Below are 26,985 nucleotides of genomic sequence, written 5' to 3'. Positions count from 1 at the left end.
ATTTTTAATGCTTTTACTACTTCCTTGCTTTATAATTTCGATAAAAATGTTTCTTGAAACCATATTAACTGACTGCGCAATAACTACGTAACAAAATATTTGGCTAATGTTTCAGCAATAATTACTCTGAGGCACAAATTTTTGTTTGCGTCATTGGGTTAGTTAACACTCTAGCTCTGTATAAAGATAGGCAGTGGACACTGCCTTGAATCATAAACCTGTTTAGCACACAGTGAACAATCAAAATTAAGACAATGTGCGTCTATCTTACGGTTGTGCTCGAATTAGGCTTTCTAGTCTTTGCTTCGACTGCATTTCCATTGTCTTCAGTGAAGGAGAAAGGAGGTCCTAAGGTATGTAAAGAACTCAAGCATTCTTATAATAATCTTTATTAGTGTCACAAATAGGCTTACATTGACACTGCAATGAAGTTATTAAGATGAAGGAAGGTGTATCTAATACTATTCTTTCTTTTAGATATGTCAGAGTATCAAATGAATATGATTAACCTGACCACATGTTTGTTTTATTCTATTTCTGGTCCTTTGTGCTTTTGATTAAACATTGTTAACAAGACTATTGAAAAAAATGAAAATCGCTTATTGTCACGAGTAGGCTTCAATGAAGTTACTGTGAAAAGCCCCTAGTCGCCACATTCCGGCGCCTGTCCGGGGAGGCTGGTATGGGAATTGGTATTGAAGAATTTGAAATATTAAGCCTGATAAAGCTAGAGTTAAGTCAGTATTTACTGAAGCTGTAGCTTTGCTACTCAATGTGAACGTTAACTCTATCCATTGCTGAACAAAGTACCAAATGCCCCTGAGCATCTTCAGAATGCTGAGCTTTGCAACTTTTATTCTTGATTTTAGCTTTTGCCCACACCTTTGCTACGCCCATATAACAAGATAAGGGACACTTGCGCAGTTAAGTGCTTGTGTATTGCTTCGGAAATGTTGGGCCATACCTTCCAACTGAAGTGGCATCAAAAGAAGAGATTCCGAGAAAGCATACATGAATCCATGCATGCCACCTCTGGAGGTCAGACCACTCAATCAATACGTCCAACCCTGCCTCTTCCATTGGAGACAGGGCTGCATAATCTAATGCGGTCCTGAAATTTACACTATTCTGCCTTGACATTCCTGGGGGGGTCCCCCTATTACAGGGGTGCATGTTGGCATTCCCCTATTACAGGGTCCCCCTATTACAGGGGTGCATGTTGGCATTCCCCTATTACAGGGTCCCCCTATTACAGGGGTGCATGTTGGCATTCCCCTATTACAGGGTCCCCCTATTACAGGAGTGCATGTTGGCATTCCCCTATTACAGGGTCCCCCTATTACAGGGGTGCATGTTGGCATTTCCCTATTACAGGGTCCCTGGACAGGGTCCCCCTATTACAGGAGTCCTGGGGGTCTCTACCTATTATGAGGGTCGCTTGGTCACTTGAGGTGGGTGGGGGAGTGGCATTTGGGGAAGATCTGCAAAAGGACACATGGGAAGGGAGTGCATAGTTGGGGAAATTGTCGCTCGGATGGACTCCACCAGCTTGGTCCTGGTGTGGTGGATCTCGCGGTGGGCCAAAGGGGCAACCATTTGCCTTTCGCCCACCATGAGATCCACCATGTCAGGTTCAAGATTGCTGAGACCACAAGTTATCCGCGCCCATGTGATTCCCAGCCATGGGGACCGGAGAATCTCATGGTGCCAGGCCAGCTAAATAAATCCAAATGGGTTATTAAGACCTATTTACATTTACTAATATGCTCCCCACCAACGTGCACCATGGACCTTGTTCACGCCGCTTTCTGGGGGGGAGATTGGGGAGGGGTGGGGGGGGGGGGGGGGGGTGTCGGAGCATTGCGTTCAGTTCGGCCCACGCCACAAATCCCAATTTTCCCCCGAGGCCCGATTTCCATCCCATCGGGGAATACATTCCAGGTCTCCCAGGACAGAGAATCCGTCCCATTGTGTTTAAACTTAAATAATCAGGTCATGGGATTAGGGTTGGATAAGGATGTAGGAGCTAATGGGAGGTGTTGGGGCTGTACCAGGTCTGTAGCAGTCAGACAGAGTTTAGTTTTTGGCTGGAAGGTGAACTGAGAAGCAGTTGCTGAGGAATACAGCCAGAGATTCTGCATTATTCAGGGTGTCTCTTCATGCAACCTCAAGAGATCTCTTTCCAATGTTTGGTAGTAATCAGGAGTGGGATTCTCCAATATTAGGGCTATGTCTCCGCTCCAGCGGAAGAAAGTCCAGAGTGATTTTCCTAGCTGAAGAGGGCTAGCAGGGCCCCAGAGTGTTCCTCACAGCTCAGGCTGCGGATATGGAGCCCCGCACGTCCAGTCGGGAGTCCGCGCATGCGCACGGCGGCGGCTTCCATGGCCGCCATGCGTGACATGGCGGACTCGCACCACGGAGTGACCCCAAAGATATAGGCCCCTACAAGATCCATGCACCCATGGATCGGTGGTCCCCTATCACTAGTCTTGCCGTCCATGAGGCCCCCCAATGAAGGATCGCGCCGCCCCCACCAGGGCGGCGGCGGACTAAGTGCGCCGCCCGTCCCCGACAGGCAAAGCTGTCCGGGGACCAGAGAATCACGGGTGCGGCATCGTGCTGATTTTTCGGCGTCAACACCTATTCTCCCCAGCCCCTGCGCTGAAATCGCGATCAGAGCCTCGGAGAATTCCATCCCCTGTCTTTGCTATCTCTAGTTAAAAGTGGATTTCGACCCGAGATGAATTTTGCTTGAGTGGAGACAAAAGATAGCAGTTACGACTTAGTGTTTTGTTTTATTGTTAAGCATTGTTTAATGGGTAATTGTGAACTATTTTCTTGGTATGGTGGTAAAGTTATTTTAATACTGTGTTAGTAATAAGAACATAGTTTAGTCGTGCAGCATGGTTGGCAGGGTCTTGGAGGGCCGAAGGGCCTGTTCCTGTGCTGTACTTTTCTTTGTTCTTTGATAGATAGAGTGGATAGCCACAGATTATTCCCCAGGGTGGAAATGGCTGTCACGAGAGGACATAATTTTAAGGTGATTGGAGGAAGGTATAGGGGAGATGTCCGAGGTTGGTTCTTTACTCAGAGAGTGGTGTGTGTGTGGAATGCACTGCCAGCAGAGGTGGTGGAGTCAGAGTCATTCGGGACATTTAAGCGACTCTTAGATAGGCACATGGACAACAGTAAATTGTAGGGGTGCAGGTTAGGTTGATCTTAGATTAAGATAAATGGTCGGCACAACATCATGGCACAGCAGGCTGACGGGCCTGTTCCGTGCTATGTTCTTTAAGAACATAAGAACTAGGAGCAGGAGTAGGCCATCTGGCCCTTCGAGCCTGCTCCGCCATTCAATGAGATCATGGCTGATCTTTTGTGGACTCAGCTCCACTTTCCGGCCCGAACACCATAACCGTTAATCCCTTTAGTCTTCAAAAAACTATCTATCTTTACCTTAAAAACATTTAATGAACGGGCCTCAACTGCTTCACTGGGCAAGGAATTCCATAGATTCACAACCCTTTGGGTGAAGAAGTTCTTCCTAAACTCAATCCTAAATCTACTTCCCCTTATTTTGAGGCTACGCCCCCTAGTTCTGCTTTCACCCGCCAGTGGAAACAACCTGCCCGCATCTATCCTATCTATTCCCTTCATAATTTTGAATGTTTCTATAAGATCCCCCCTCATCCTTCTAAATTCCAACGAGTACAGTCCCAGTCTACTCAACCTCTCCTCATAATCCAACCCCTTCAGCTCTGGGATTAACCTAGTGAATCTCCTCTGCACACCCTCCAGTGCCAGTATATCCTTTCTCAAGTAAGGAGACCAAAACTGAACTGAACACCATATTCCAGGTGTGGCCTCACTAACACCTTATACAATTGCAACATAACCTCCCTAGTCTTAAACTCCATCCCTCTAGCAATGAAGGACAAAATTCCATTTGCTTTCTTAATCACCTGTTGCACCTGTAAACCAACTTTCTGTGACTCATACACTAGCACACCCAGGTCTCTCTGCACAGCAGCATGCTATTATTGTTTAAATAATAATCCCGTTTGCTGTTATTCCTACCAAAATGGATAACCTCACATTTGTCAACATTGTATTCCATCTGCCAGTCCCTAGCCCATTCACTTAACCTATCCAAATCCCTCTGCAGACTTCCAGTATCCTCTGCACTTTTCGCTTTACCACTCATCTTAGTGTCATCTGCAAACTTGGACACATTGCCCTTGGTTCCCAACTCCAAATCTTCTATGTAAATTGTGAACAATTGTGGGCCCAATCCCTGAGGGACACCACTAGCTACTGATTGCCAACCAGAGAAACACCCATTAATCCCCATTCTTTGCTTTCTATTAATTAACCAATCCTCTATCCATGCTACTACTTTACCCTTAATGCCATGCATCTTTATCTTTTGCAGCAACCTTTTGTGTGGCACCTTGTCAAAGGCTTTCTGGAAATCCAGATATACCACATCCATTGGCTCCCCGTTATCTACTGCACTAGTAATGTCCTCAACAAATTCCACTAAATTAGTTAGGCACGACCTGCCCTTTATGAACCCATGCTGCGTCTGCCCAATGGGACAATTTCTATCCAGATGCCTCGCTATTTCTTCCTTGATGATAGATTCCAGCACCTTCCCTACTAACAAAGTTAAGCTCACTGGCCTATAATTTCCTGCTCTCTGCCTACCTCCTTTTTTAAACAGTGGTGTCACGTTTGCTAATTTCCAATCCACCGGGGCCACCCCAGAGTCTAGTGAATTTTGGTAAATCATCACTAGTGCATCTGCACTTTCCCTAGCCATCTCTTTTAGCACTCTGGGATGCATTCCATCAGGGCCAGGAGACTTGTCTACCTTTAGCCCCATTAGCTTGCCCATCACTACATCCTTAGTGATAACAATCCTCTCAAGGTCCTCACCTGTCATAGCCTCATTTCTATCAGTCGCTGGCATGTTATTTGTGTCTTCCACTGTGAAGACCGACCCAAATAACGTGTTTAGTTCCTCAGCCATTTCCTCAACTCCCATTATTAAAACTCCCTTCTCATCCTCTAAAGGACCAATATTTACCTTAGCCACTCTTTTTTGTTTTATATATTTGTAAAAACTTTTACTGTCTGATTTTATATTCTGAGCAAGTTTACTTTAGTTTACTCTACCTTACTCTTCTTTATAGCTTTTTTAGTAGCTTTCTGTTGCCCCCTAAAGATTTCCCAGTCCCTCTAGTCTCCCACTAATCTTTGTCACTTTGTATGCTTTTTCCTTCAATTTGATACTCTCCCTTATTTCCTTAGATATCCATGGTCGATTTTCCCTCTTTCTACTGTCCTTCCTTTTTGTTGGTATAAACCTTTGCTGAGCACTGTGAAAAATCGCTTGGAAGGTTCTCCACTGTTCCTCAACTGTTCCACCATAAAGTCTTTGCTCCCAGTCTACCGTAGCTAGTTCTTCTCTCATCCCATTGTAATCTCCTTTGTTTAAACACAAAACACTAGTATTTGATTTTACCATCTCGCCCTCCATCTGTATTTTAAATTCCACCATATTGTGATCACTCCTTCCAAGAGGATCCCTAACTATGAGATCATGAATCAATCCTGTCTCATTACACAGGACAAGATCTAGGACCGCTTGTTCCCTCGTAGGTTCCATTACAAACTGTTCTAGGAAACTATCACGGATACATTCTATAAACTCCTCCTCAAGGTTGCCCGGACCAACCTGGTTAAATCAATCGACATGTAGATTAAATTCCCCCATGATAACTGCTGTACCATTTCTACATGCATCAGTTATTTCTTTGTTTATTGTCTGCCCCACCATCATGTTACTATTTGGTGGCCAATAGATAACTCCTATCAGTGACTTTTACACCTTACTATTCCTGATTTCCACCCAAATGGATTCAACCTTATCCTCCATAGCACTGATGTCATCCCTTACTATTGCCCGGATGTCATCCCTTACTATTTCCCGGATGTCATCCTTAGATAACAGAGCTACACCACCTCCCTTACCATCCACTCTGTCCTTCCGAATAGTTTGATACCCTCGGATAGTTAGCTCCCAGTTGTGACCATCCTTTAACCATGTTTCAGTAATGGCCACTAAATCATAGTCATTCACGATGATTTGCGCCATAGTCCAAGATGACTACTTGAAGAGAGCAGCCTGACACCTGAATAATGGAGGATCTTTGGCTGTATTCTTCAGCAACTGCTTTCCCCTTTCAGGTGGGGGGGGGGGGGGGGGGGGGGGGGGGGGGGGGAGGAGCTGACTGGTCATGTTTTAGCCCGAGGATGACCACATCTCACGTGAAGGGCAAGGTTGAGAGGGCGGGGCCTTCATGAATAACCTCAGCCAGTCCAGGAATTGAGGCCAAGCTGTTGCCCTTGTTCTGCATCAAACTAGCTGTCCAGCCAACTGAACTAAAGTGGCCCCCGCTGTTGGAATAAAGTTTGTTCTGATACACCATATGCCTATTTTTACATGGAATCACTCCTGGAGCGAAGTATCCTTTCTTCACAGTCTTACAAATTAAATAAAGTATTGGGGTTTCTGTCTAGTATCCTAGCAACTTAGAACATAGAACATAGAACAGTACAGCACAGAACAGGCCCTTCGGCCCTCGATGTTGTGCCGAACAATGATCACCCTACTTAAACCCACGTAACCCGTAACCCAACAATCCCCCCATTAACCTTACACTACGGGCAATTTAGCATGGCCAATCCACCTAACCCGCACATCTTTGGACTGTGGGAGGAAACCGGAGCACCCGGAGGAAACCCACGCACACACAGGGAGGACGTGCAGACTCCACACAGACAGTGACCCAGCCGAGAATCGAACCTGGGACCCTGGAGCTGTGAAGCATTGATGCTAACCACCATGCTACCGTGAGGCCCCACTGTTGGGGTCTGGTCAGGAACGTAATAGTTTGCATTGCAGAGGCTGGACGCCAACTCTCAGACACTTCCTCCTATCTCCCACTGGACCATGACCCCACCATCAAACATCAAACCATTTTTTTCTGGATGGTCACTGACCACATTCCTTTTGATGATTTTCTGTCCACAACTTCCAAACTCATAGGGCCCCAACCCGCACAGCCATTTCTACATCCTTCCCAAAATCCACAAACAGGCCTGTCCAGGAAAGTCCTGGGAGACCCATTGTATTAACCCAAGGAACTAATTTCTTCCTGTTTTGATTCAATCCTCTCTCCTCTTGTCCAGGCTCTTCCTATCTAAATTTGTGATTCATCTCACGTCTTGAGTCATATCAACAATTTCCAGTTCCCTGGCCCTAACCACCTCCTCTTCACAATGGGCGGCCAATCCCTCTACACCTCTGTCACCTTCCAGAGGGTCTGAAGGCTCTCCGATTCTAGCAGAAGCTTGAACAATCCCTGTCCACCACATCTCTTTTCCACCTGGCCAAACTTGTTCTGTAACTAAATAATTCCCCCTTGAGTTTGCTCACTTTCTGCAAATAAAAGACTATGGCTATGGATACCCATATGGGCCCCAGTTATGCCAGGCTTTTTGTGGGCTATATGGAAGATTCCTTGTTCTAATCCTACTCTGTCCCGCTCCTGTAATTGTATTTCCGTTACATTGCTGACTGTGTTTGTGCCACTGCATGCTTTCATCTGGTGGCTGGAAGTGACCGCTATTGGCTGACAGTGGGATCTCCTGGCCCTGTCACTCTCAGTGGGATTTCCCATTGAATCCATTTTACACTACCGGGAATTCTGGAGCAGAGGTGCTTGGTCGGCAGGATCGGAAATCCCGCTGGCATGCCCAGCCAGAAGATCTCGCCCTCCATTTCTGGCGATAGACTGACCATCGATAGTCATGACAAATCCACTGACTCCCACAGCTACCTCGACAGCAGATCCTCGCACCCTCCTTCCCGTAAGCTCTCCATCCCATTCTCCCAGTGGGAAGGTCACGGGGAACCTGGAAGGACACTGTTGTCGAGCAGAAGTTCCTCCCTGGAGTGCCAGCAGTTTTTCTCATTGTTCAAAGACCTGCCTTCCATTGTATATTCAGGACATCGATGGTCACGATGAAAGAAAACATCTTCAAGGAACCTCTATTGGGAGGGCTGAGAGTACACAATTTTTCTCTTTGCTTCCAATTTCCACCCCTCTCTCACCTTTCTCCACCTCTGTCACATCTGTTCTATTGATGGTATCTTTGAAAATGGTGCTTCTGAAATGTTGGCTTGTTTCCTTAACCAAGTATCCCCCTCCCCCACACTCCGGACCTGTGTCAATTACAACCCCTTTCTCAGACCTCTGCCCTCACCCCTTCCACTCCCTCCTAGAAAAATAATAGAGTCCCCTTTGCCCTCACATTCCACCACCAATTTAGTCAACTACAGCACAATGCTACCATGAACCATGGACGGATTCTCCGTCGGCTAACGTCGGAATCGGGAAACGCAATTGGTCGGAAAATTGGTTTTGACGCCAAAATCATGATGGGCGCAAGTTTCACGCCAAATCACAATTTTCCAGTGCCTCGAAGGTAACATCAATGTGTTTCAGAACACATGTACAGTAAACGCCATTGGCTTATCATTAACAAGCCTGATCAGGTATTCTCCAGGGCCTCCGCGATTTTCCGCCTCCACCAGGGGAATTCCCAATGGAGAGATTCACTTGTGCTTTTAAAAATCATAAAACAGGTGCCGTGGCTGCTGAGGGAGGGAGAGGGGGTACGGAAAGCGGCCAACATCATCATAGTTTGCTAACAGTTCTGGTTGCTGGGTGGGGTGCTTTCTGCCAGGGGGATAGCGAGGGATGGCGGGAGGTGGGCTTTGGGGTTGGGATGGATGGGCACGGAGCACCATTGCCGCGGCCTGCAAGGCAGCCATGCAACTGCACATGCCGCTGACTGCCCACTATGAACTTAGTGGTAAAAGACGTATGGGTTGGGTGACCCAATCCCCCCCTCCCCCCAACCCCCACCCCAGGTGCCCTCTGGCCCCAGCCAATCAACGGGATGGACGTGCTCCAGCACAAAATGTGCTATCTTGTTGGCTGGGATGAGTGCGTGTGTGTGGAGAATCGTGTGTACATGCGGCTGCAGCTTGTCAGCCTCCTGAGTGTCAATCATGAATCCGGTGAATCACACACCGCTTCATTTTGGAATCGATTGTGTTCCACATGGCGCCGGTGCTAGCCCCTCAATGATCGCTGAATTGGTCCAGGTACGGTGCCAATTTTGTTGTTGTGAAAGTCCACAAATCCTGCCCCTGCATTAGCACTTAGTTTCGGGAACAGGGAATTCTGCCACACATCATTGCCCAGATTCTCCGCCAACGGGATTTCCCGTTTTGCCAGTAGCCCGGGGGTTTCCAAACGGCGTGGGACTGCCCCACAATTGGTAATTATGGGTATAAAAAGGCATTGTTTGTTTTCCATTTAAAAGGAAATTTCAAATCTTAATAACAATAAAAGAATTCGAGAATGAATGCTATCAATTCAAAATAAATTATTTTCTTGCACCTAGGATGCACAGAAAGCTTATCGTCTTAAAGTAACTGCAGACCCAAAGGTTCCTCATTGTGGAGTGACTGATTCGGAACAATTCACTACTTTAGGCAACACTATATTTGAGAAGAAGGACCTCACTTACAGGTATAACTCTTGGTAATTTGACATTGCCTGTTTATTAAATAATTTTGGTCAATTTTATCAGTAATTAGAATTAAATGCACCAGGCACAAATGACACATCTTGGCTAGTTCTGCATCAGTTCCGCTCTGGTAGAACGTGGGACAAGAATGCTGCCATGGTTGAATTCGGCAGGCATTTTAAAGTCCAGAAATTGTATTAAATAACCAATTTTCAATGAAACCAGAGCCTCTAAACTATATTCCAGATGCTCAATGCTCAAGGTTTAAATGTCCAGTTTGAAACTTCTAAAAGGCAGTCCGCTAGATAGTGTGGTGTTGTGCGAAGCAAATAATGGCATGATGGGAAAACTAGTCAAGTTTCTTGGTACAATGAAATTTAAACTGACTTTGCATAACCTAAGGCACAAATACAAGCAGAAAAGGTCAACTTGACCCGAAAACTGGCTGACTCTAAACTCGGATGAAACTCAGTCGTCATAACCCAGAGCAGTCTAAATACACACGATAAGCTAGAACTCGTCTCTTTCAATACTTAAACAAATCTGCTCCGTTTCTTAAACATGCGACCAAAAGACAAGATAATGATATGAGACCCCGAGTCCTCTAAAGGTCAGCAAGGTGACGCCAGTTTAATGATATTATTTCTGTTTTACTTTTGATCAAATTCCTGACCAAGCTGTATTCACGTTATCTTGATTTTATAATGTATAAATACCGACCTATTCTTTTGTAATAGCGCAGACTTGGGACGGACCCAGCAGTTGGTTTTGACTGCTCTCCGTCTCCAGGTTTCAGCCATTTCTGCATGCAATTGTAATTTGCAAATAAAGCCTTGTTTTGTTTTCTTAACGAGCGTTGTTGAATCTTTCTATCACAGTCCAGAAGCGGGAAAAATATTAACTACAACAATAGCTGTTGGAAATAACATTTCATGAAAGTCAAACGGCACATTGTTAGTTTCTGGGCTTTTAGGGGAATGAATCAGTCTCCAATCTGAGTGTGACATAGACACTCTAAATATCCAGCACTAAAGTGGTATTCCTTATATTCACCAGGCAAACTGGATCTGGAGGAGGAATGGGATGGTCAAAAAGAACATACGCACTGAGATCAGTTCCAACTTAGGTACTGAAGATGTAGATATCTTTATCTTGCCCCTCATTCCTTAATAAACAGGCTAATGTGACTATATCTAGACATATCCAAAGAGATCTGCTTGGAAGATCACTAGCTTGGAGTGAAACTGTGACAGAAATGAGCACATTCATGAAACCACATCTTCAAACATCTTTGTTGCACAAATTCTGTCACTGGCTGCCAGGGTGATCATTGCCTTGAGCTGTTTTAGTGTTGCTCTTTCTGAGTAACACACTGAGATATCTGAGAAATTTTCAATTCCCGAGCTGACTCCATTATGTGACGGTTGCATTATTTAGCTAGGCAACAATTTAAATATTTTCGCTCTCTAATTCATGTTTTAAACAATAATGTACTGGTATACACTTTTCCTTAAAGTGCAGGGTATTATAAATGGTTTGTATTTGACCATGCAAGCTGTTTCCATGATGGAGATTGTTGTGACCCCCTTGGGGGTAAGGAATGTGCTCCATTCATTTTCCCCCTTATACAGCTGAGTTTGAGCTCCCCCTGTAATTGTGGGCGGGGCTTCCCCTTAAGAAGGATGCAGGTGGCCCTTCGGGGAGAGAAGTAGCAGTTTTCGTGATCTTGTGTATATCGGAATGAACCAGTCGTTCATTTCTATCCTACCGTGTGTCCCTGTTGTTTCTCCCGTTTGGCTTCTACTCTGGCGACAAGGATAAAGTGAAGCTGCCACATCCGCTGTGCGTTATGCAAACAATCCCTTTCGTTCAGGCCCACAGAGGCTTCCAATCCGAACGGTGAGATGCCACACATCGGGAAACTCAGCCAATTTGACATGGGTGCTGATGACTGGGCCTAATACATAGAACAGGTACAATATTTTTTACGGTCAAACAGAATGGATGGAGATGAACGACTCCTGCTGGGGTCAGTCAGGGGACACACATATACACTTATCAAGAGCCTCACACATCCAGACAGACCAGACTCCAAGCCTTTCACCACATTGGTGGCCCTGCTCAAGGTACATCTTAACTCGCAACCCCCGATACCCATCTGCTGGTTCTGTTTTCACATGGCCTTGCAGACCCAAGGAGAATCAAATGGCACCATTTTGGCATGCTTGAGGCAGTGGACATTGCCATGTCCATCGAGAGCGCGGAGAGCAGGGTCCAAAGGTTTTGTGCCTGCCCAGTACCATACGCGCTGCAATCCAAGGTCGACGCTGAGCTGGATCATTTTGAACACTTGTGTATTATCCACCCCGTTCATTTCACGGGCTGCGCCAGTGGTCCCGGTGCTGAAGCCCGATGCTCCATACATCTGTGGGGTGACAACAAGGTGACGGTGAACCGAGTCACTCGCCTTGACCATTACCCAGTCCCACATTAAATGGACCTGAACGCAAAACTCAGCGATAGAACAACATTCATGGAGCTCGACATGAGCCACGCGTACCTGCAGCTGGTCTGAGATCTGGATTCTCGAAATTACGTGACACATCCACAGCATCTTGAATGAATTCACCCAACTGCTTTTCCTGGTTTCATAGGCCTGTGCGATTTTTCAACAGATGATGGAAAATCTCCTGCTACCCAGGGTGGCCGTATACCTGAATGTTCTGCACATCAGCAAGGCCTCGGGCAAAGAACATATGGAGAACCTGGCTGAAGTCCTCCAGTGCTTTGAACAGGCCCCGTCCACCTCCACAGGGAGAAGTGCATTCTAAAAAAAAACCCAAGTCACCTATTTAGGGTACCGGGGCAACAGGAGGGGGCTTCACCTGGAAGACAAAGTGCGGGCCATTTGGCAGGCTCCAATCCATAAAGACCCAACCGATCCCTGTACCTTTTTAGGGCTCATCAACTACTACGGAAAATACATTCCTAACTTGACCAAGTTACTTACTCCACTCCACAATTTGTTAAAAAAGGGACAACGGAGGAAGAACTGTAGGATGGAGCACAGGCATGCCGGAGGACCAGGAAGGCTCTCATCCTCATCCTCATCGGATTCTCATAGAACGGGGCAGACCGGTGGCATAGTGGATATCACAATTGCTTCACAGCTCCAGGGTCCCAGTTTGATTCCGGCTTGGGGTCACTGTCTGTGCGGAGTCTGCACATCCTCCCCGTGTGTGCGTGGGTTTCCTCCGGGTGCTCCGGTTTCCTGCCACAGTCCAAAGATGTGCAGGTTAGGTGGATTGGCCATGATAAATTGTCCTTAGTGTCCAAAATGGCCCTTAGTGTTGGGTGGGGTTACTGGGTTGTGTGGATAGGGTGGAGGTGTTGACCTTGGGTAGGGTGCTCTTTCCAAGAGTCGGTGCAGACTCGATGGGCCGAATGGCCTCCTTCTGCACTGTAAATGCTATGATGAGAACGAGGCTTTATCAGTCCGCTCTCAATTTCCTCCCAACCTTCCTTTTCCCCAATCCCTCCCACTCCATATTCCCCTCTTCCCCCTAATCCCTCCTTCCACACAATCTCCCCTCCCCCCATTCCAGGGTGGGGGTTGGGGGTGCAGCCAGGCCACAGTAAAGGTTAGAGGCTTCACATGCATCAGGTGTAACATGTTTTAACTGTGAACATTTGATTTTTCATTTCTCCCCAACTATCCCCCCCCCCCCCCCCCCCCCCCCCCCCCCCCCCACCGTGCCCAATGAGTGTTCCTCTCTCTTCTTTATCTTTTGTGATCTACTAACACGTCGGGTTATGTCCCCAAGATGCAGATCAGAGCTGGAGGCAGCCTCCTGCTTTTTGCTGTGGCCTTTGATGCTCTTGGCGAACATCCTCTGGAGGGCCTGGAGCCAGGGCTCACCAGCCGATTTACCAGTGTCACTGGCATCGCCACATCACCCTGTTCTGCCCGCTGGCCTGGAGATGCCGTGCTGTCAGGTGGGGACGGTTTGGGAGAACTGAGACCGTCAGCATCTCCTTGGTGCAGGCCCCAGATCAGCCTACATCGTCCTCCTCCAGCCCAGAGGGCGTTGGGAATCTTCATGGGAGAGAGGGGCAGCTGGAGTGAGCTCCAGATTCCTTTGAGTCATCTGGCCCTGACAATCCTGGTGGCTCCCCGTTTGTCTAAATCATGTGCCAACGCCCACAGCGATGCTCCTTAGTGATTGGGCCATGCTTTGCAGTCTGCCAGCAATGTCCACCTTCAGCTGGGACATGTCCCTCAGTGACTGAGACATGACGTTAACGCCCTCAGCCAGGGTCATCACACACTGACCCAGGCCTTGGGCACCACCACTCAAGACACAGAAGTCGTGCTCTCGGCTTTCCACAGCGGTCACCCGTCTAGCGTGTTGACCTCGGTGCTAAGCATTGTCAGGATCATCTCCTGTGCCCGTAGCCTTCCAGACTCCTACAATCGGCTACGTACTTGCTCAAATGTCGCTGACATCTACTCCTGAATATCACGGCTGTTTCCCATCATCTGCACCAGCTCTGGAAGACCCTTGTCCAGAGGCTCAGTATCTGCCGAGGACCCCATTGGATCCAGGGATCCAGCAGACCTCTGACTAATGATTCTTTTGGATTTTCCTGTCTCCGCCTGGTGTGCATCAGCAACTGTGTGGTGCTCACCAGATTGTGCCCCAGAAACTGAGGTTTGTGTCTCTGCGCGGACGGATGTTGGGGGTGATCGCTGTGACGATGGTCTCCTCAGAGCTCTCCTCCAAGGTGTTCTCTTGGGCGGCTGGGAGGGGTGAACGACTCTGGAAGGCCCGATCCCATCAGATGGACATCCGGCGACACAGTACACATGTGGTCAGTGAGAGGGAGGATCAGTTTCTTTGACTTGAATAACCGACTTGAGGCAGCTCTCTGGATGAAGGAGCGATGGATCGTTCCCTCCACGGTGCAGGCCAGCCTTGCTGTCGGCGATGACTCTCTCCTCGGTCAACCCCACAATTTTCAGGGCTGGTGAGCAGGTGAATCTCTGGTACTCTTCCACCCCCCTCCCCACCTTGGCCATTTCCTGTTTATTATGGTCTATCTTCTGCGGAGAAAAAGAGAGGGCATTGTGAGCCACACGCTTGATGGGTCAGGTGGGTCTATAGCAGGTGGCATGTGTGGGCACTGCACCTAGACATGAAAGTGTTGTGCTGGTGGGTGCCAGTGTGTTCTGAGGAGCAAGCATGAAGATCGGAGGTGGGGAGGGTGCGAGGTATCAGTGAGTGATTTGTGGGGGTCACGGCGGGGGGAGGGGGGAGTCGGGGATGTGCAAGAGTTGGGAATTTGAGGGGTGGCAGATGGAACTGATGCCAGGAGAGAGGTTGTAATTTACCCTTACAGCTCAGTGGAGGTTGTTAGTCACCTTCCCACATTGTAGTGCAGTCCTCCTAGTCATGCTTCCCGCACTGACAGTCGCTGCCACTGCCTCGCAGGTGGCATTAGTAACCCTGCTGTTGGTCGCGGATCCTCGGGAGAACAGGATGGGCTGCCTCACATCGACGGCATCGAGAAGCCTGACCAGGTCAATATCCCCAAAGCAAGGAGCAGGTCTGCGTGCTGCAATTCTTGTGTGTTGACTGGGAGTGGGTGGTGAGGGAGTGTTTAAATAGGGCTCCCCCTGGTCAGCAGTGAGTTACTGAGAAGCTAGTCTGGTGAGTCAGGTTGCAAGTCAGCCAGTAATGGAAAAAATCTCCCAGGGACTCATTTCCTGCTCTAAGTGTCGTTAAGTACTGCCCGCAATCTCGCCAACCTGGCCATTGTGGAACACCCCACCAAACACGCCCAAGATCACACTTAGAAATGCTTCTATTAAATCACGCCCATCGTCTTTCCATGGAAACTGCCACCTGAACTCCCTTGTTTGGATGCTAATGTTTGTCACCATAAAAGTGACTGGAGCAGGTGGCTTGAGCTGTTTTCTGAAGGACAAACACTCAGAAACAATTACATATAATCAGCATCTTTATCCCCTTAGTTTTTCAAGATCGTAAAACAATTAACTGTGTCTCCACACAGAATAAAGAACTATACATCTGATTTACCGCAGAATGTTGTGGATCTTGCTATCAAAGAGGCTTTACAACTTTGGGCTGATGTTACTCCTTTGACATTTACTCAGAAAACATCCCTTTCTGACATTGAAATTCTATTTGCTGCTGGAGGTATGTTCAAATTAATTATTATTAATTAGACAATAAAATCAGCAACTGCTGATGCTGTGTTCCCCCGTCCCCCCCACCCTTGACCTGTCACCACCTTCCCCCCCAACCCACTCAGCCACCCTGCTGGGGCCTGCTGGCATGGGCTCAGTAACACTCCTGGACTGACCTCACAGTCCGGGCTCCATCGCTGGATGACTTCTCAGGGATTGTGCAGCGCCAGCAGTGGCCACTTTGTGCTATGGGGGCCAGAGTTCTGTTGGCCTTTTGATTAACCAGCAACTCCTGGAGGCAGGACATCTGCTTGGAAGGGAGCAAAAGCTCAACCAACTCCAATCAGCAGCTGAGTGACCATTTAATGGTGGTGGGGCGCATTAGGCCCACTTCTGACTTTTACATCAGTGCAGCGGAGACCTCGCCACCTCCAGTGTAAAATGTAGCCTGCGAGTTCAAATCCCTGCTCGACAATTGGTGAATTTAAATTCAAGTAATTGGTTAATTGTGAAGTAATACATGGGGTCAGCAAATCAGTGAACTATTGTTACCAGCAATCGTAAACTTTATTTCATTATTCAAATGATTACATGTGATCTTTTCAACCGCAACTGGAAACTCATTTTACTGACGTGTTTGTTCAATTTTACTTGTTAGCTCATGGCGATTTTAGTCCTTTTGATGGACCCAATAACGTTCTGGCCCATGCCTTTTCTCCTGGACCTGGTCTTGGAGGTGATGCTCATTTCGATGAGGATGAATTGTGGACAGATACAAGTAGTGGTAAGTGTTCTTCCCCATGAATTAAAACTCAATGATCCAAATTGCTTGAGACCTTGTTGGTTGGAGACGGCCACTGCTGCTGTTTGTGCATCTTGGAATTGAAAAGCAGTGAATTGCTGTGCCTAATGTTTATTGTATATTGTCTGCATGTTGTAGGTTGCTTCAGTTACTAACTGATCAGGACATTAATGAAAGTGAGAGTTATGGGTAAACTTATTTCAATCCATTTTCAGGCACAAAATGTGCTGTGCTCACAGAATGCACTAGAGGGTCAGGTCTGAGGTTTGTTCAAAGCTGGGCCTCATCCCACATCTGAAGACTTCCAGCCATTTGAGCCTCTTGAGGCAGCTCATTGGTTTCCTGTGGAGCAGTTTAAGCCAGCTGTGAAGTCAGCGGTTTTCCTGATGTATGGGTGGGGAAGGGAGGTGGTTGGTGTAACTAGGGAAAACGCATTGACAGAGAAAAACAACCAAAATGTTGGAGCTCACTGAAGTTACTTAACGCTGCGTACTGAGATAATCTCTGGATCGAAGTAACTAAAAAATGTAAATTGACTGCTGATGTATTCCTGTGGGAGTGAGAAATGCCATTGTGGCCCCACTGATGCCTGTTGTACGGCAGATCCACTTTAATCAGAGATGCTCCATGTTAGGGAGAACTACTGAAGACTGTCATCTTTCCAGTGTGACCTCATAATGTGATGTCAGCCCTGCCATCAGAAATCTGTGAGGATTGAAGAGCTGACATCAAAATGTTACACCCCAATTGCCTTATTTGAAGCATCTAGTCCAGCATGTTCCCAATCCACACTTCATACATGACCCCACTGCCATTCCTTGGAAGAAATTCCCACTCGAGTGTACGGAGAATCTCGATCACTTCAAGAAGAATGATTGGAAAGTAACTATTAATCATCACTGTCAAAACCTGGTGCGTCAGCTAAAGGTTAAATGTCATGTAAACTTTCCAATTTCGATACTTTCAGTGGCCTAACAGACTTTGTTATTCGCGCCTGTCACTGCGTCAGATTGGTTAGATTCCTGTCTTGTCCACTGGTACAACTTGTAAGATTGAGAGCTAAAATATATAATCGGGACTTTGTTGGAGACTTTGATATACTTCACTTCTCTTTCACCAACGCTAACAAAAAGAGTTAGAGAGAAGGAAGAACTTGGATTGAAGTAAATCAATGAATGCCCTAAGAACCTCATAGACAAGGAATTACTCTTTTTGAGGCACTTTAAAATTTTGGGATATTTGGTAACTAGGTCCCCCAGAGTTAAACAGCCAGATCATTGGTTCTGTTAATTTTGGCTGAGTCTTAAATGATTTGGGGAAATCTTTTGCTCAAATCTTGCTCAATTACTTTATTCCTCCAATAGTGCAGCAGTCCCACGGAGATGTCAGCCAGGAGGATACGCTCAAACTGTTAAACAGGGGCATAAACCCAGTCTTTATTCAATGGCCAGAGTGCTACCTATGAACCACAATCAATAGCTAGTCAAAATAATAATCTTCAGCACATTTGAATGTGATGCTCAGATATATAGTGAGATGCCTTGAACAGCATTTTGTCAAGTTGCAGGTGGAAACAATGGCATTGGTGCATCTCTTAGTGAGGTTGATGGAGGCTGCATACTCTGTCTGCTGCCAGCCTTCAAAGTGAACTTGCAGCATAATTTATAATCAATTACTCACATTCATTTCAGAAATCAATGTGATCATTCTCGGGATTGTCAATCCCCAATCTGTGGAAAAGCTGCAAATTTAAGTGTGGATGAATCAAATCTGTATCAGATATTTCAGATCTGAAAATGTATCTAACTGTGTATCAGTTGAATTGCCAGTTATTACTCTACTGATGTAAAGTAAAAAGACTCTGCTTGTCTTCACTCTTTTAATCATTTTCTGGCCCATTTGAACCGTGGATCACTTTGAAACAATATTAATCTGTCACCCACTTGAAACATAGACATTTATGCGGTTGTTTTACTTCTTGATTTTAGAAACAATTTCAATGAAAGATTGACAGAACTAAAATATCTATGAATAGAGATCATGAAAAAATTTGCTTCATAAACTTTAGTTAAAAAAAGTTTGAACAAGATATTTTAACATTGTTTTTCCAGGAATCAACTTGAAGCAAGTTGCAACCCATGAATTTGGACACTCTCTGGGACTCGGTCATACTAATATTCCCGGCTCTGTGATGCTTCCCTTCTACACATTTGTGCCACAAGATAGTTTTGGTCTTTCAAATGATGATATTGAAGGAATCCAGTCTTTATACGGTACAACAACATTGATTTTTATTGATTTCCTGACTTTAAATTAATCCAATTTCACATGCATTTCACTTGAAGTTGTCAAGCATAATTGAGCATTTCATCTTTTAGGGAACTATCAAAGCAGATGAGATGACTGAACTTTTGAGCAAAGAGGTGGACTTGAAGGAACATCTCAAAAGAAGAAGGAGAGGTTTAAAATACTAGGTGGTTTATACAGAGAAGTTGAGAGCCTTGGTAGCTGAAGGCATAGAATCATAGAAATGTTAAAGCACAGAAGGAGGCCATTCAGCCCATCTTGTCCATGTCAGCCCGAGGACACCCTGGTGCCCTTTCTAATCCCACATTTCTGAACATGTTCCATAGTACTGTAGTTTAGAGCATTGAGGTGCAGGTCCAGGTACTTTCCCAAAGAGTTTAAGGTATCTGCCTCCATGACCAACTCAGGATTGAATTCCAGACTCCCACTACACGCTCCGTAAAAATGTTCCTCCTCATGTCCTGACCACTCTATCTCTTCCCCTCAATTTTGTATGCCTTAGTTAAGTCACCCCTCAGCCTTCTTTGCTCCAAAGAAAATAACCCCAACCTATCCAATCCCTCTTCGTAGCTACACTTATCCATCCCTGGCAACATTCTTGTCAATCTCCTCTGCACTCTCACCAGAGCATTAATGTCCTTCCTATAATGTGGTGAACAGAACTTCACACAATACTCCAGTTATGGCCCCACCAATGTTTTATACAATTCCAACATTTTCTCCTTACTTTTATATTCTATACCTCTGCCAATGAGGGAGAGCATTCCATATGCTTTCTCTACAACCTTGTCTACTTGAACTGCTGACTTTAGGGACCTGTGTACTTGTACGTCAAGATCTCTCATGTCATCTACCCCTCTTTGTATGTTCCCATTTATTATGTACTCCCTAGAACTGTTTGACCTCCCTAAGAAGTCTTACAACACCAGGTTAAAGTCCAACAGGTTTGTTTCAAACACGAGCTTTCGGAGCACGTTGGGTGTAATTTCCACAGGGATCTATCGATCGCTTGCCGTTACCTCAGCAGATAAACAAGCCTGGACTTGCAGAGGCCTACCGACTGAACTGGCTTGGGACAATTCACACCTCTTTAACCTGGAGTTACCTCTCTCTCTGCATCTTTGATGATTTGATTGCCTGCAGGTGCTCGCATTCCGGGGCATCTCTGACTGTGTCTATATAAACATTTCTGGAACAAGCCTTTCCATTCACCTGAAGAAGGAGCCGTGCTCCGAAAGCTCGTGTTTGAAACAAACCTGTTGGACTTTAACCTGGTGTTGTAAGACTTCTTACTGTGCTCACCCCAGTCCAACGCCGGCATCTCCACATCATGACCTCCCTAAATGCAAGACCTGACACTTCTCTGTGTTAAATTCCAACTTTATCGCCCAAGTCGATAGTAAATGGATTGAAAGCTGGAAGGTTCAAGGGTCAGAATTAGAAGAGCACAACTATTTTGGAAGGTTGTAAGACAGAAGAGGTTACAAAGCTAGGGAGAGGCAGGATCATCAATGATCCTGAAATCAATAATGGCACTTTTAAAATGGTCTTATTGCTTAACTGGGAGCCAAACCAGATCAGTAAATAAGCCCAAAATAAATGCACATCAGCCACCCTTCCACCACCAATATTTGGCGCACTGTTTAACTGGATGACTCTGTCCTCTGGAAAATCTCCTTAAGACCTTACTCCACTCCATTGTTCTCACCGCCTTTAAAATCAGCTCAAAACTATTCTCGACCAAGCTCTTGCCAATTCTCCTAATTCATCCACACGATGAGCTTTGTTTTCAATTTTACAAATTGTTGGGTGTAATTTCCACAGGGATCTATCGATCGCTTGCCGTTACCTCAGCAGATAAACAGAGGAAACTTTGAAGCAACACATAAACATTTCATAATGTAATTTTCCTGGAATTTCTGCTGATTTTCCAGTTAAAGTATCTAGGGTACCTGGAGACGCCCTCTGAAAGTTTGAAATGATTTGATAAAGGATCTTAAAATGGTTACAGCACAGCAGGTGGCTACGGCCCACGCCTTTCCGCACCATCCCGCCTCCATCCCCTCCCCCATCACACTCACTCACACATGCATACTTTCCATCCTCCTCAAGATTTTGAAAACTTCCATCAAATCTCTCAATTTTCTCTTCCCTAACAAGGACAAACCAAGTTTCTCTAATGAAGCCACATCACTGAAGTCCATGCTTGTAAATCTTTCTTGCAACGTCTCTAAACTCTTCACAGCCTTGTGAAGTGCCCAGAGCTGGACAAAAGAATTAATCATGGCCAAACCAATGTTCTATAGAATTGACCTGTGTTGCATTATTTTCAGTTACGAGTAATGCTATTGTTTGACCATTGCATTTAAATTCTAGGAGTTCAGGTGTGCTTTGGGTGTTGAAAGGCAAATTAATTATGAATCATTTAATCTATTTTGATTATTTTAATTGAAAGGGAAAGGGATTTTAAGACATAACAATGTTATGGTCTGTGCTCAAGTGAAATTTGAACAAAGGTAATATATGCCAAAAAATGTTATTGTCCAATTAACGTTTTTGATTCATTCAGTGGGTATAGAATTTGCTGGCAAGGCCAGCATTAACTGCCCATTCCTAATTGCCCTTGAGAAGGTGGTGATGAGCTGCTTTTTGAATTACACACAGTGCATGTGAGATTGAGGCACTCTGATAGTGCTATCTGACAGTTCCAACATTTTCAGCCAACAACAATGATAATTTGGAGTAAGGATAGTGTGTGACACGGAGAGGAACTTGAGAGCATAGCCCTGCTGATCTTGTCCTTCCTGGTGGTGAGGTAACAAGTTTGGAAGGAGTAACTGAAGGAACCTTAGCGAGTTGCTGCAGTGCATTGGTGGTGGAAGGGAGTGACCGTTTATGAATGGATTCCCAATCAATCAGGCTGTCATGGTGCTGAGCTTCTTGAGTTTTGTTGGAGCTGCACTCATCCAGGCAAGACTATAAAATGGAGGAACAGAAGTAGGCCATTCAGCCCATCGGGTTTGCTCTGCCATTCAATGAGATCATGGCTGATCTGACATCATCCTCAAATCCACTTTTCCGCCTTAACCACATAACCCTTGATTCCCTTACTGATTAAAAATCTGTCTATCTCAGCCATTTCATCACATTCCTGACATGCTGTATAGAACCTTAGTTAAGCCACACTTGGAATATAGTGTTCAATTCTGGTCGCCACACTATCAGAAAGATGTGGAAGTTTTAGAGATGGTGCAGAAGAGATTTACCGGGATGTTGCCTGGTATGGAGGGCATTAGCTATGAGGAGAGGTTGAATAAACTTGGTTTGTTCTCACTGGAACAACGGAGGTTGAGGGGCGACATGATAGAGGTCTGCAAAATTATAAGGGGCATAGACAGAGTGGATAGTCAGAGGCTTTTTCCCAGGGTAGAAGGCTCAATTACTAGGGGGCATAGGTTTAAGGTGCGAGGGGCAAGGATTAGAGGAGATGTACGAGGCAAGTTTTTTACTGGGTGCCTGGAACTCGCTGCCGGAGGAGGTGGTGGAAGCAGGGACAATAGTGACGTTTAAGGGGCAAATATATGAATAGGATGGGAATAAAGGGATACGGACATCGGAAGTGCAGAAGATTTTAGTTTAGATGGGTAGCATGGTCGGCACAGGCTTGGAGGGCTGAAGGGCCTGTTCCTGTGTGATACTTTTCTTTGTTTTTTTTTTGTTCTTTGTTCAATGTGCCCTGTAGATGGTGGGCAAGCTTTGGAGTGTCAGAAGGCAAGATATTCGTTGCAGAACTCCCAGCCTCTGACAAGCTCTTTTTTTTTCATGGGATGTGGGTGTCGCTGACTGGCTCAACAATTATTGGCCATCCCTAATTGCCTTGAAGGGGCAATTAAGAGTCAACCACATTTCTATGGGTTGACTCTGGAGTCACTTGTGGGCCAGACTAGGTAAGCACAGAAAATTTCCTATGCAAAGGACATTAGTGAACCAGATGGGTTTTTACGATAATCAACAATGGTTTCATGATCATCATTAGTTTTAATTTCAGATTTAATTGAATTCAAATATCGTTATCTGCCATGATGGGATTCAAACTAGGTCCCCAGAGACCCTGGGATTCTGGATTACTAGTCCAGTGACAATATCACTACACCAGTGCCTCTCCATAGAGGCAAAGTGCTGGTTCAGTTAAACTCTTGGTCAATGGTGAGCTCCACTCCAGGGGTTGATAGTTGGGAGTTTACTGATAATAATGCTGTTGGATGTCAAAGGGGTGACAGTTAGATTACCTCTTTTTGTAGTTTCTCATTGTTCAGAATCAATGTGACATGAATATTAACTTGCCATTTAACAGCCGAACTTAGCACAGTGGTTGGAGCTGTTGCTTCACAGCGCCAGGGACCCGTATTCGATTCCCGGCTTGGGTAACTGTCAATGCGGAGTCTGCAAGTTCTCCCAATGCCTGTGTGGGTTTCCTCCTGTCCTCCGGTTTCCTCCCACAAGTCCAAAAAGACGAGCTTGTTATGTGAATTGGACATTCTGAATTCTCCCTCAGTGTACCCGAACAGGCTCCGGAGAGTGGTTGCTGAGGGCTTTTCACAGTAACTACATTGCAGTGTTAATGTAAGCCTACTTGTGACACTAATAAAGATTATTATTGTTTTTTAAAATAAATTTAGAGTACCCAATAATTTTTTTTCCCAATTTAGGAGAATTTAGCGTGGCCAATCCACCTACCCTGCACATCTTTGGATTGTGGAGGTGAAACCCAAGCAGACAAGGGGAGACTGTTCAAATTCCACACGGACAGTGACCCAAGGCTGGGATTCTAACCCGGGTCCTTAGCGCTGTAGGCAGTAGTGCTAACCACTGTGCCACCGTGCCGCCTACTAATAAAGATTATTATTATATCAGCAAATCAGTTACTACTTCATGAGTTAGAAATGAACTTAACACTGCGTAATCAGCAGAAAACACCGAAAACACACCATTTCTTACCATATAAAAGATTGAAGGTCATTAAATAAGCAGCCATACTAGGTTAATTGCTGTCAAGGGTAGTCACACCTATCTCATCCTCTGGAATTCACTTCTTTTGTTCATATCTGTTCCAAGGTTGTACTGAGGTCAGGAACAAACGGTCCTGGTGAGATCTGAACTGAGGAACAATGAATAGTTTTTTGGGGAGCAAGTGTTGCTTAATAGCAATGTTATCAGCCTCTTCCTTCAATTTGTTGATGGATGGGACCAGACTCATGGGGCAGTAATTGGCCAGAGAGGATTTGTCTTTCTTCTGCTGAATAAGACATCCCTGGATAATTTTCCACTTTGTCAAGTAGATGCAACGCTGTTATTGGACTGGAGCACGAGTCTTCACAAGACCCATAGCTATATCCTGAATCTTCAACCATGTATTGATATCTCATGGAGCAAATCAACTTGGATGAAGGCTGGCAGCTATGATGGTGGCGCCTCAGCAGGGGCTGAGGCTGACCATTCAATCAACACTTCTGGTTGAAGATGGTTGCACATGTTTCAGACTTGTCTTTTTCACAAAGAGGCTGGTCTCTTTCATTACTGATGATGGGGTGATTTGTAGGACACCTTCGCAGTTAAATTGTTTAATTATCCACCATGACTCAAGGCAGGATGTGGTAGGACAGGATTTGATCTGTTGTTTGTAAGATCACAATATATATAAAACATGCTGCTTCCTCCCATTTAACACAGTTATAGTCCTGTTTTAGAACATAGAACATAGAACAGTACAGCACAGAACAGGCCCTTCGGCCCTCAATGTTGTGCCGAGCAATGATCACCCTACTCAAACCCACGTATCCACCCTATACCCATAACCCAACAACCCCCCCCCCCCCCAACCTTACTTTTTAGGACACTACGGGCAATTTAGCATGGCCAATCCACCTAACCCGCACATCTTTGGACTGTGGGAGGAAACCGGAGCACCCGGAGGAAACCCACACACACACGGGGAGGACGTGCAGACTCCGCACAGACAGTGACCCAACCGGGAACCGAACCTGGGACCCTGGAGCTGTGAAGCATTTATGCTAACCACCATGCTACCGTGCTGTCCCTTCATCAACTTGATAACTCATTTATAGATATGCTTGGTGATGCTCCTGGTATGGATCTCTGAATTTGACGTAGAGTGTGTCAATCGACCCACAGAAAACTCAGCTGCTCTGTCTTCAGGGTTCTGGTGTTAAATTTGGAATCTGATTTTCAATAAGACTTCAATGAGGATGAGAGGCAACTTAAAAGAAGTTTATCAGATGATGAGGGGGATAGATAGAGTGGACGTGCAGCAACTATTTCCTGGGGTGGATGTAGCTGTTACAAGAGGGCATAACTAAAACTTTCCTTCAAATTACTGTATTTACATTCTAGCAATTTTCCTTTAATTTCACGTTATTTAAAAATTCATATCCCTTTCAATTTAGGAGCTGCAGTTGGGACAGGTGAAGCAACAAGCCAGACATCGACACAATCTCTAACCCAGACGTCGACACAATCTCCAAGCCAGACTTCAACACAAACACCAACTCAAACATCGACACAGTCTCCAAGCCTGATCTCAACACAATCTCCAACCCAGATGTCGACACAAGCACATAACCAGACTTCAACACAATCTTCAAGCCTGACTTCGACACAATCCCCAAGCCTGACTTCAACACAAGCACCTTTAAGGGCCCTTCCTGTTGATTCCTTTATTTCCCATTTCTTTTACTTTGTTGTTATCATTGTAATCCATGGGTATTTAATGGGCATGTACCTCTAAGTCACACTGAGGAAGTGAAGAATTCTAAAATTGCAAAATCACACACTGTGTCAGTGAAGATTTAGGTTTTCAACAGCAGAACTCAGAATGAATGATACCCGAGTATTCAGAGGGATTTGCTTCATTTGGATGGCTGGTGGGCAATGAATTGGCCAAGAGCCATATTCTGCCAGGCAACAGGCGGTCCTACCCATGTGGGATAGTTTTTAGGGAACCTAGGAAGGGGCAGCCAGTCAGGAGAAGCAGCTCTTTCTCTCTTTCTCTTTCTCTATTTGTCTTTCTCTCTCTCTCTCGCTTTCTCTTTCTCGCTCTCTCTTTATCTCTCCCTTTTTCTCTCGCTCTGTCTCTCTCTTTCTCTCTCTCTCTTTCTGTCTCTCTCTCTTTCTTTCTCTTACTCTCTCTCTCTCTTTCTCTCACTATCTCCAAAAATGCTACCTACCTGCTGTATTCTGAACCTGAGGAGAAGTTCTTGAGACCTTGATGAATCTACAGACTGAAAACAAAATTCTCCAACTAAGGGTGTGACTGAAGAAAGGTACATTGGAATATGTCCATTGGACACAGAGACTTTTATTCTTTTTATTTTTATTCATACCTTTCTTCCCTCTCCGCGTTTGTATGTCTTGTGTGTATGCAGAGGATGGAGTGAGTTAAATTGGGGGTTAGGAATTAGATCATACTAACCTGTTGTATTTGCTGCATATTTAATTATAGTTATTGTGCTTAATAAAATGAATTGTGTTTAAATTTACAAACCTGGTGACTGGAGTTATTTGGCAGCCAAGGGCCATTTTCCAAGAATTATTTGTTAATTTCAATTTCGTTGTGACTCTGGGTCAAGTGAGGCTGGACCATGCACTATCCTAGTGTGTCGTAACACACAAAACCAGCCTTCAACACAATCTCTAAGGCAGACATTGACACAATGTCCAAGCCATTAGTGCATAGAAATATAGTAATTAGGAGCAGAAGTAGGAAATTCAGCCTTTCGAGACTGTTCTCTCATTCAATCAGATCATGGCTAATCTCTTCTTGGTCTCAAATCCACCTCCCCACCTGTTGCCCATATCCTTTTAACGCTTTTTTAAAAATCAAAAATATATCTATCTCCTTCTTCAAACCATTTAATGACTCAGATTTCACCGCACTATGGGGCAGCGAGTTCCACAAATTCACAACCCTCTACGAGAA

At 45.4% G+C, this 26,985-nt stretch overlaps 1 protein-coding gene across 1 annotated transcript; it reads left to right on the top strand.

The window, feature by feature from the left end:
- Positions 1 to 226: 226 nt before the first annotated feature.
- LOC119977885 (matrix metalloproteinase-18-like) lies at positions 227 to 26,081 on the top strand. The gene is made up of 6 exons (XM_038819167.1): positions 227 to 353; positions 9,544 to 9,671; positions 15,745 to 15,890; positions 16,539 to 16,664; positions 18,794 to 18,955; positions 25,454 to 26,081. Exons 1-6 carry the CDS (start codon positions 255 to 257, stop codon positions 25,792 to 25,794), a joined length of 1,002 nt encoding a protein of 333 aa, XP_038675095.1. The 5' UTR covers positions 227 to 254; the 3' UTR covers positions 25,795 to 26,081.
- The last annotated feature ends 904 nt before the right edge of the window (positions 26,082 to 26,985 follow it).

Source organism: Scyliorhinus canicula, chromosome 14 (genome assembly GCF_902713615.1).
Source record: "Scyliorhinus canicula chromosome 14, sScyCan1.1, whole genome shotgun sequence".
NCBI classification, from domain to species: domain Eukaryota; kingdom Metazoa; phylum Chordata; class Chondrichthyes; order Carcharhiniformes; family Scyliorhinidae; genus Scyliorhinus; species Scyliorhinus canicula.
The sequence above is the reverse complement of the archived record's forward strand: the minus strand, read 5'-3'. Positions and strand labels throughout refer to the sequence as shown.

What these genes read in the sequence shown, in the direction of transcription:
- LOC119977885 (XM_038819167.1), top strand. Translation starts at nt 255, where the DNA reads ATGTGCGTCTATCTTACGGTTGTGCTCGAATTAGGCTTTCTAGTCTTT. An exon ending in AAGAAGGACCTCACTTACAG is followed by an intron (nt 9,672 to 15,744) that starts GTATAACTCTTG and finishes GTCTCCACACAG; the next exon opens with AATAAAGAACTATACATCTG. An exon ending in GTGGACAGATACAAGTAGTG is followed by an intron (nt 16,665 to 18,793) that starts GTAAGTGTTCTT and finishes TTGTTTTTCCAG; the next exon opens with GAATCAACTTGAAGCAAGTT.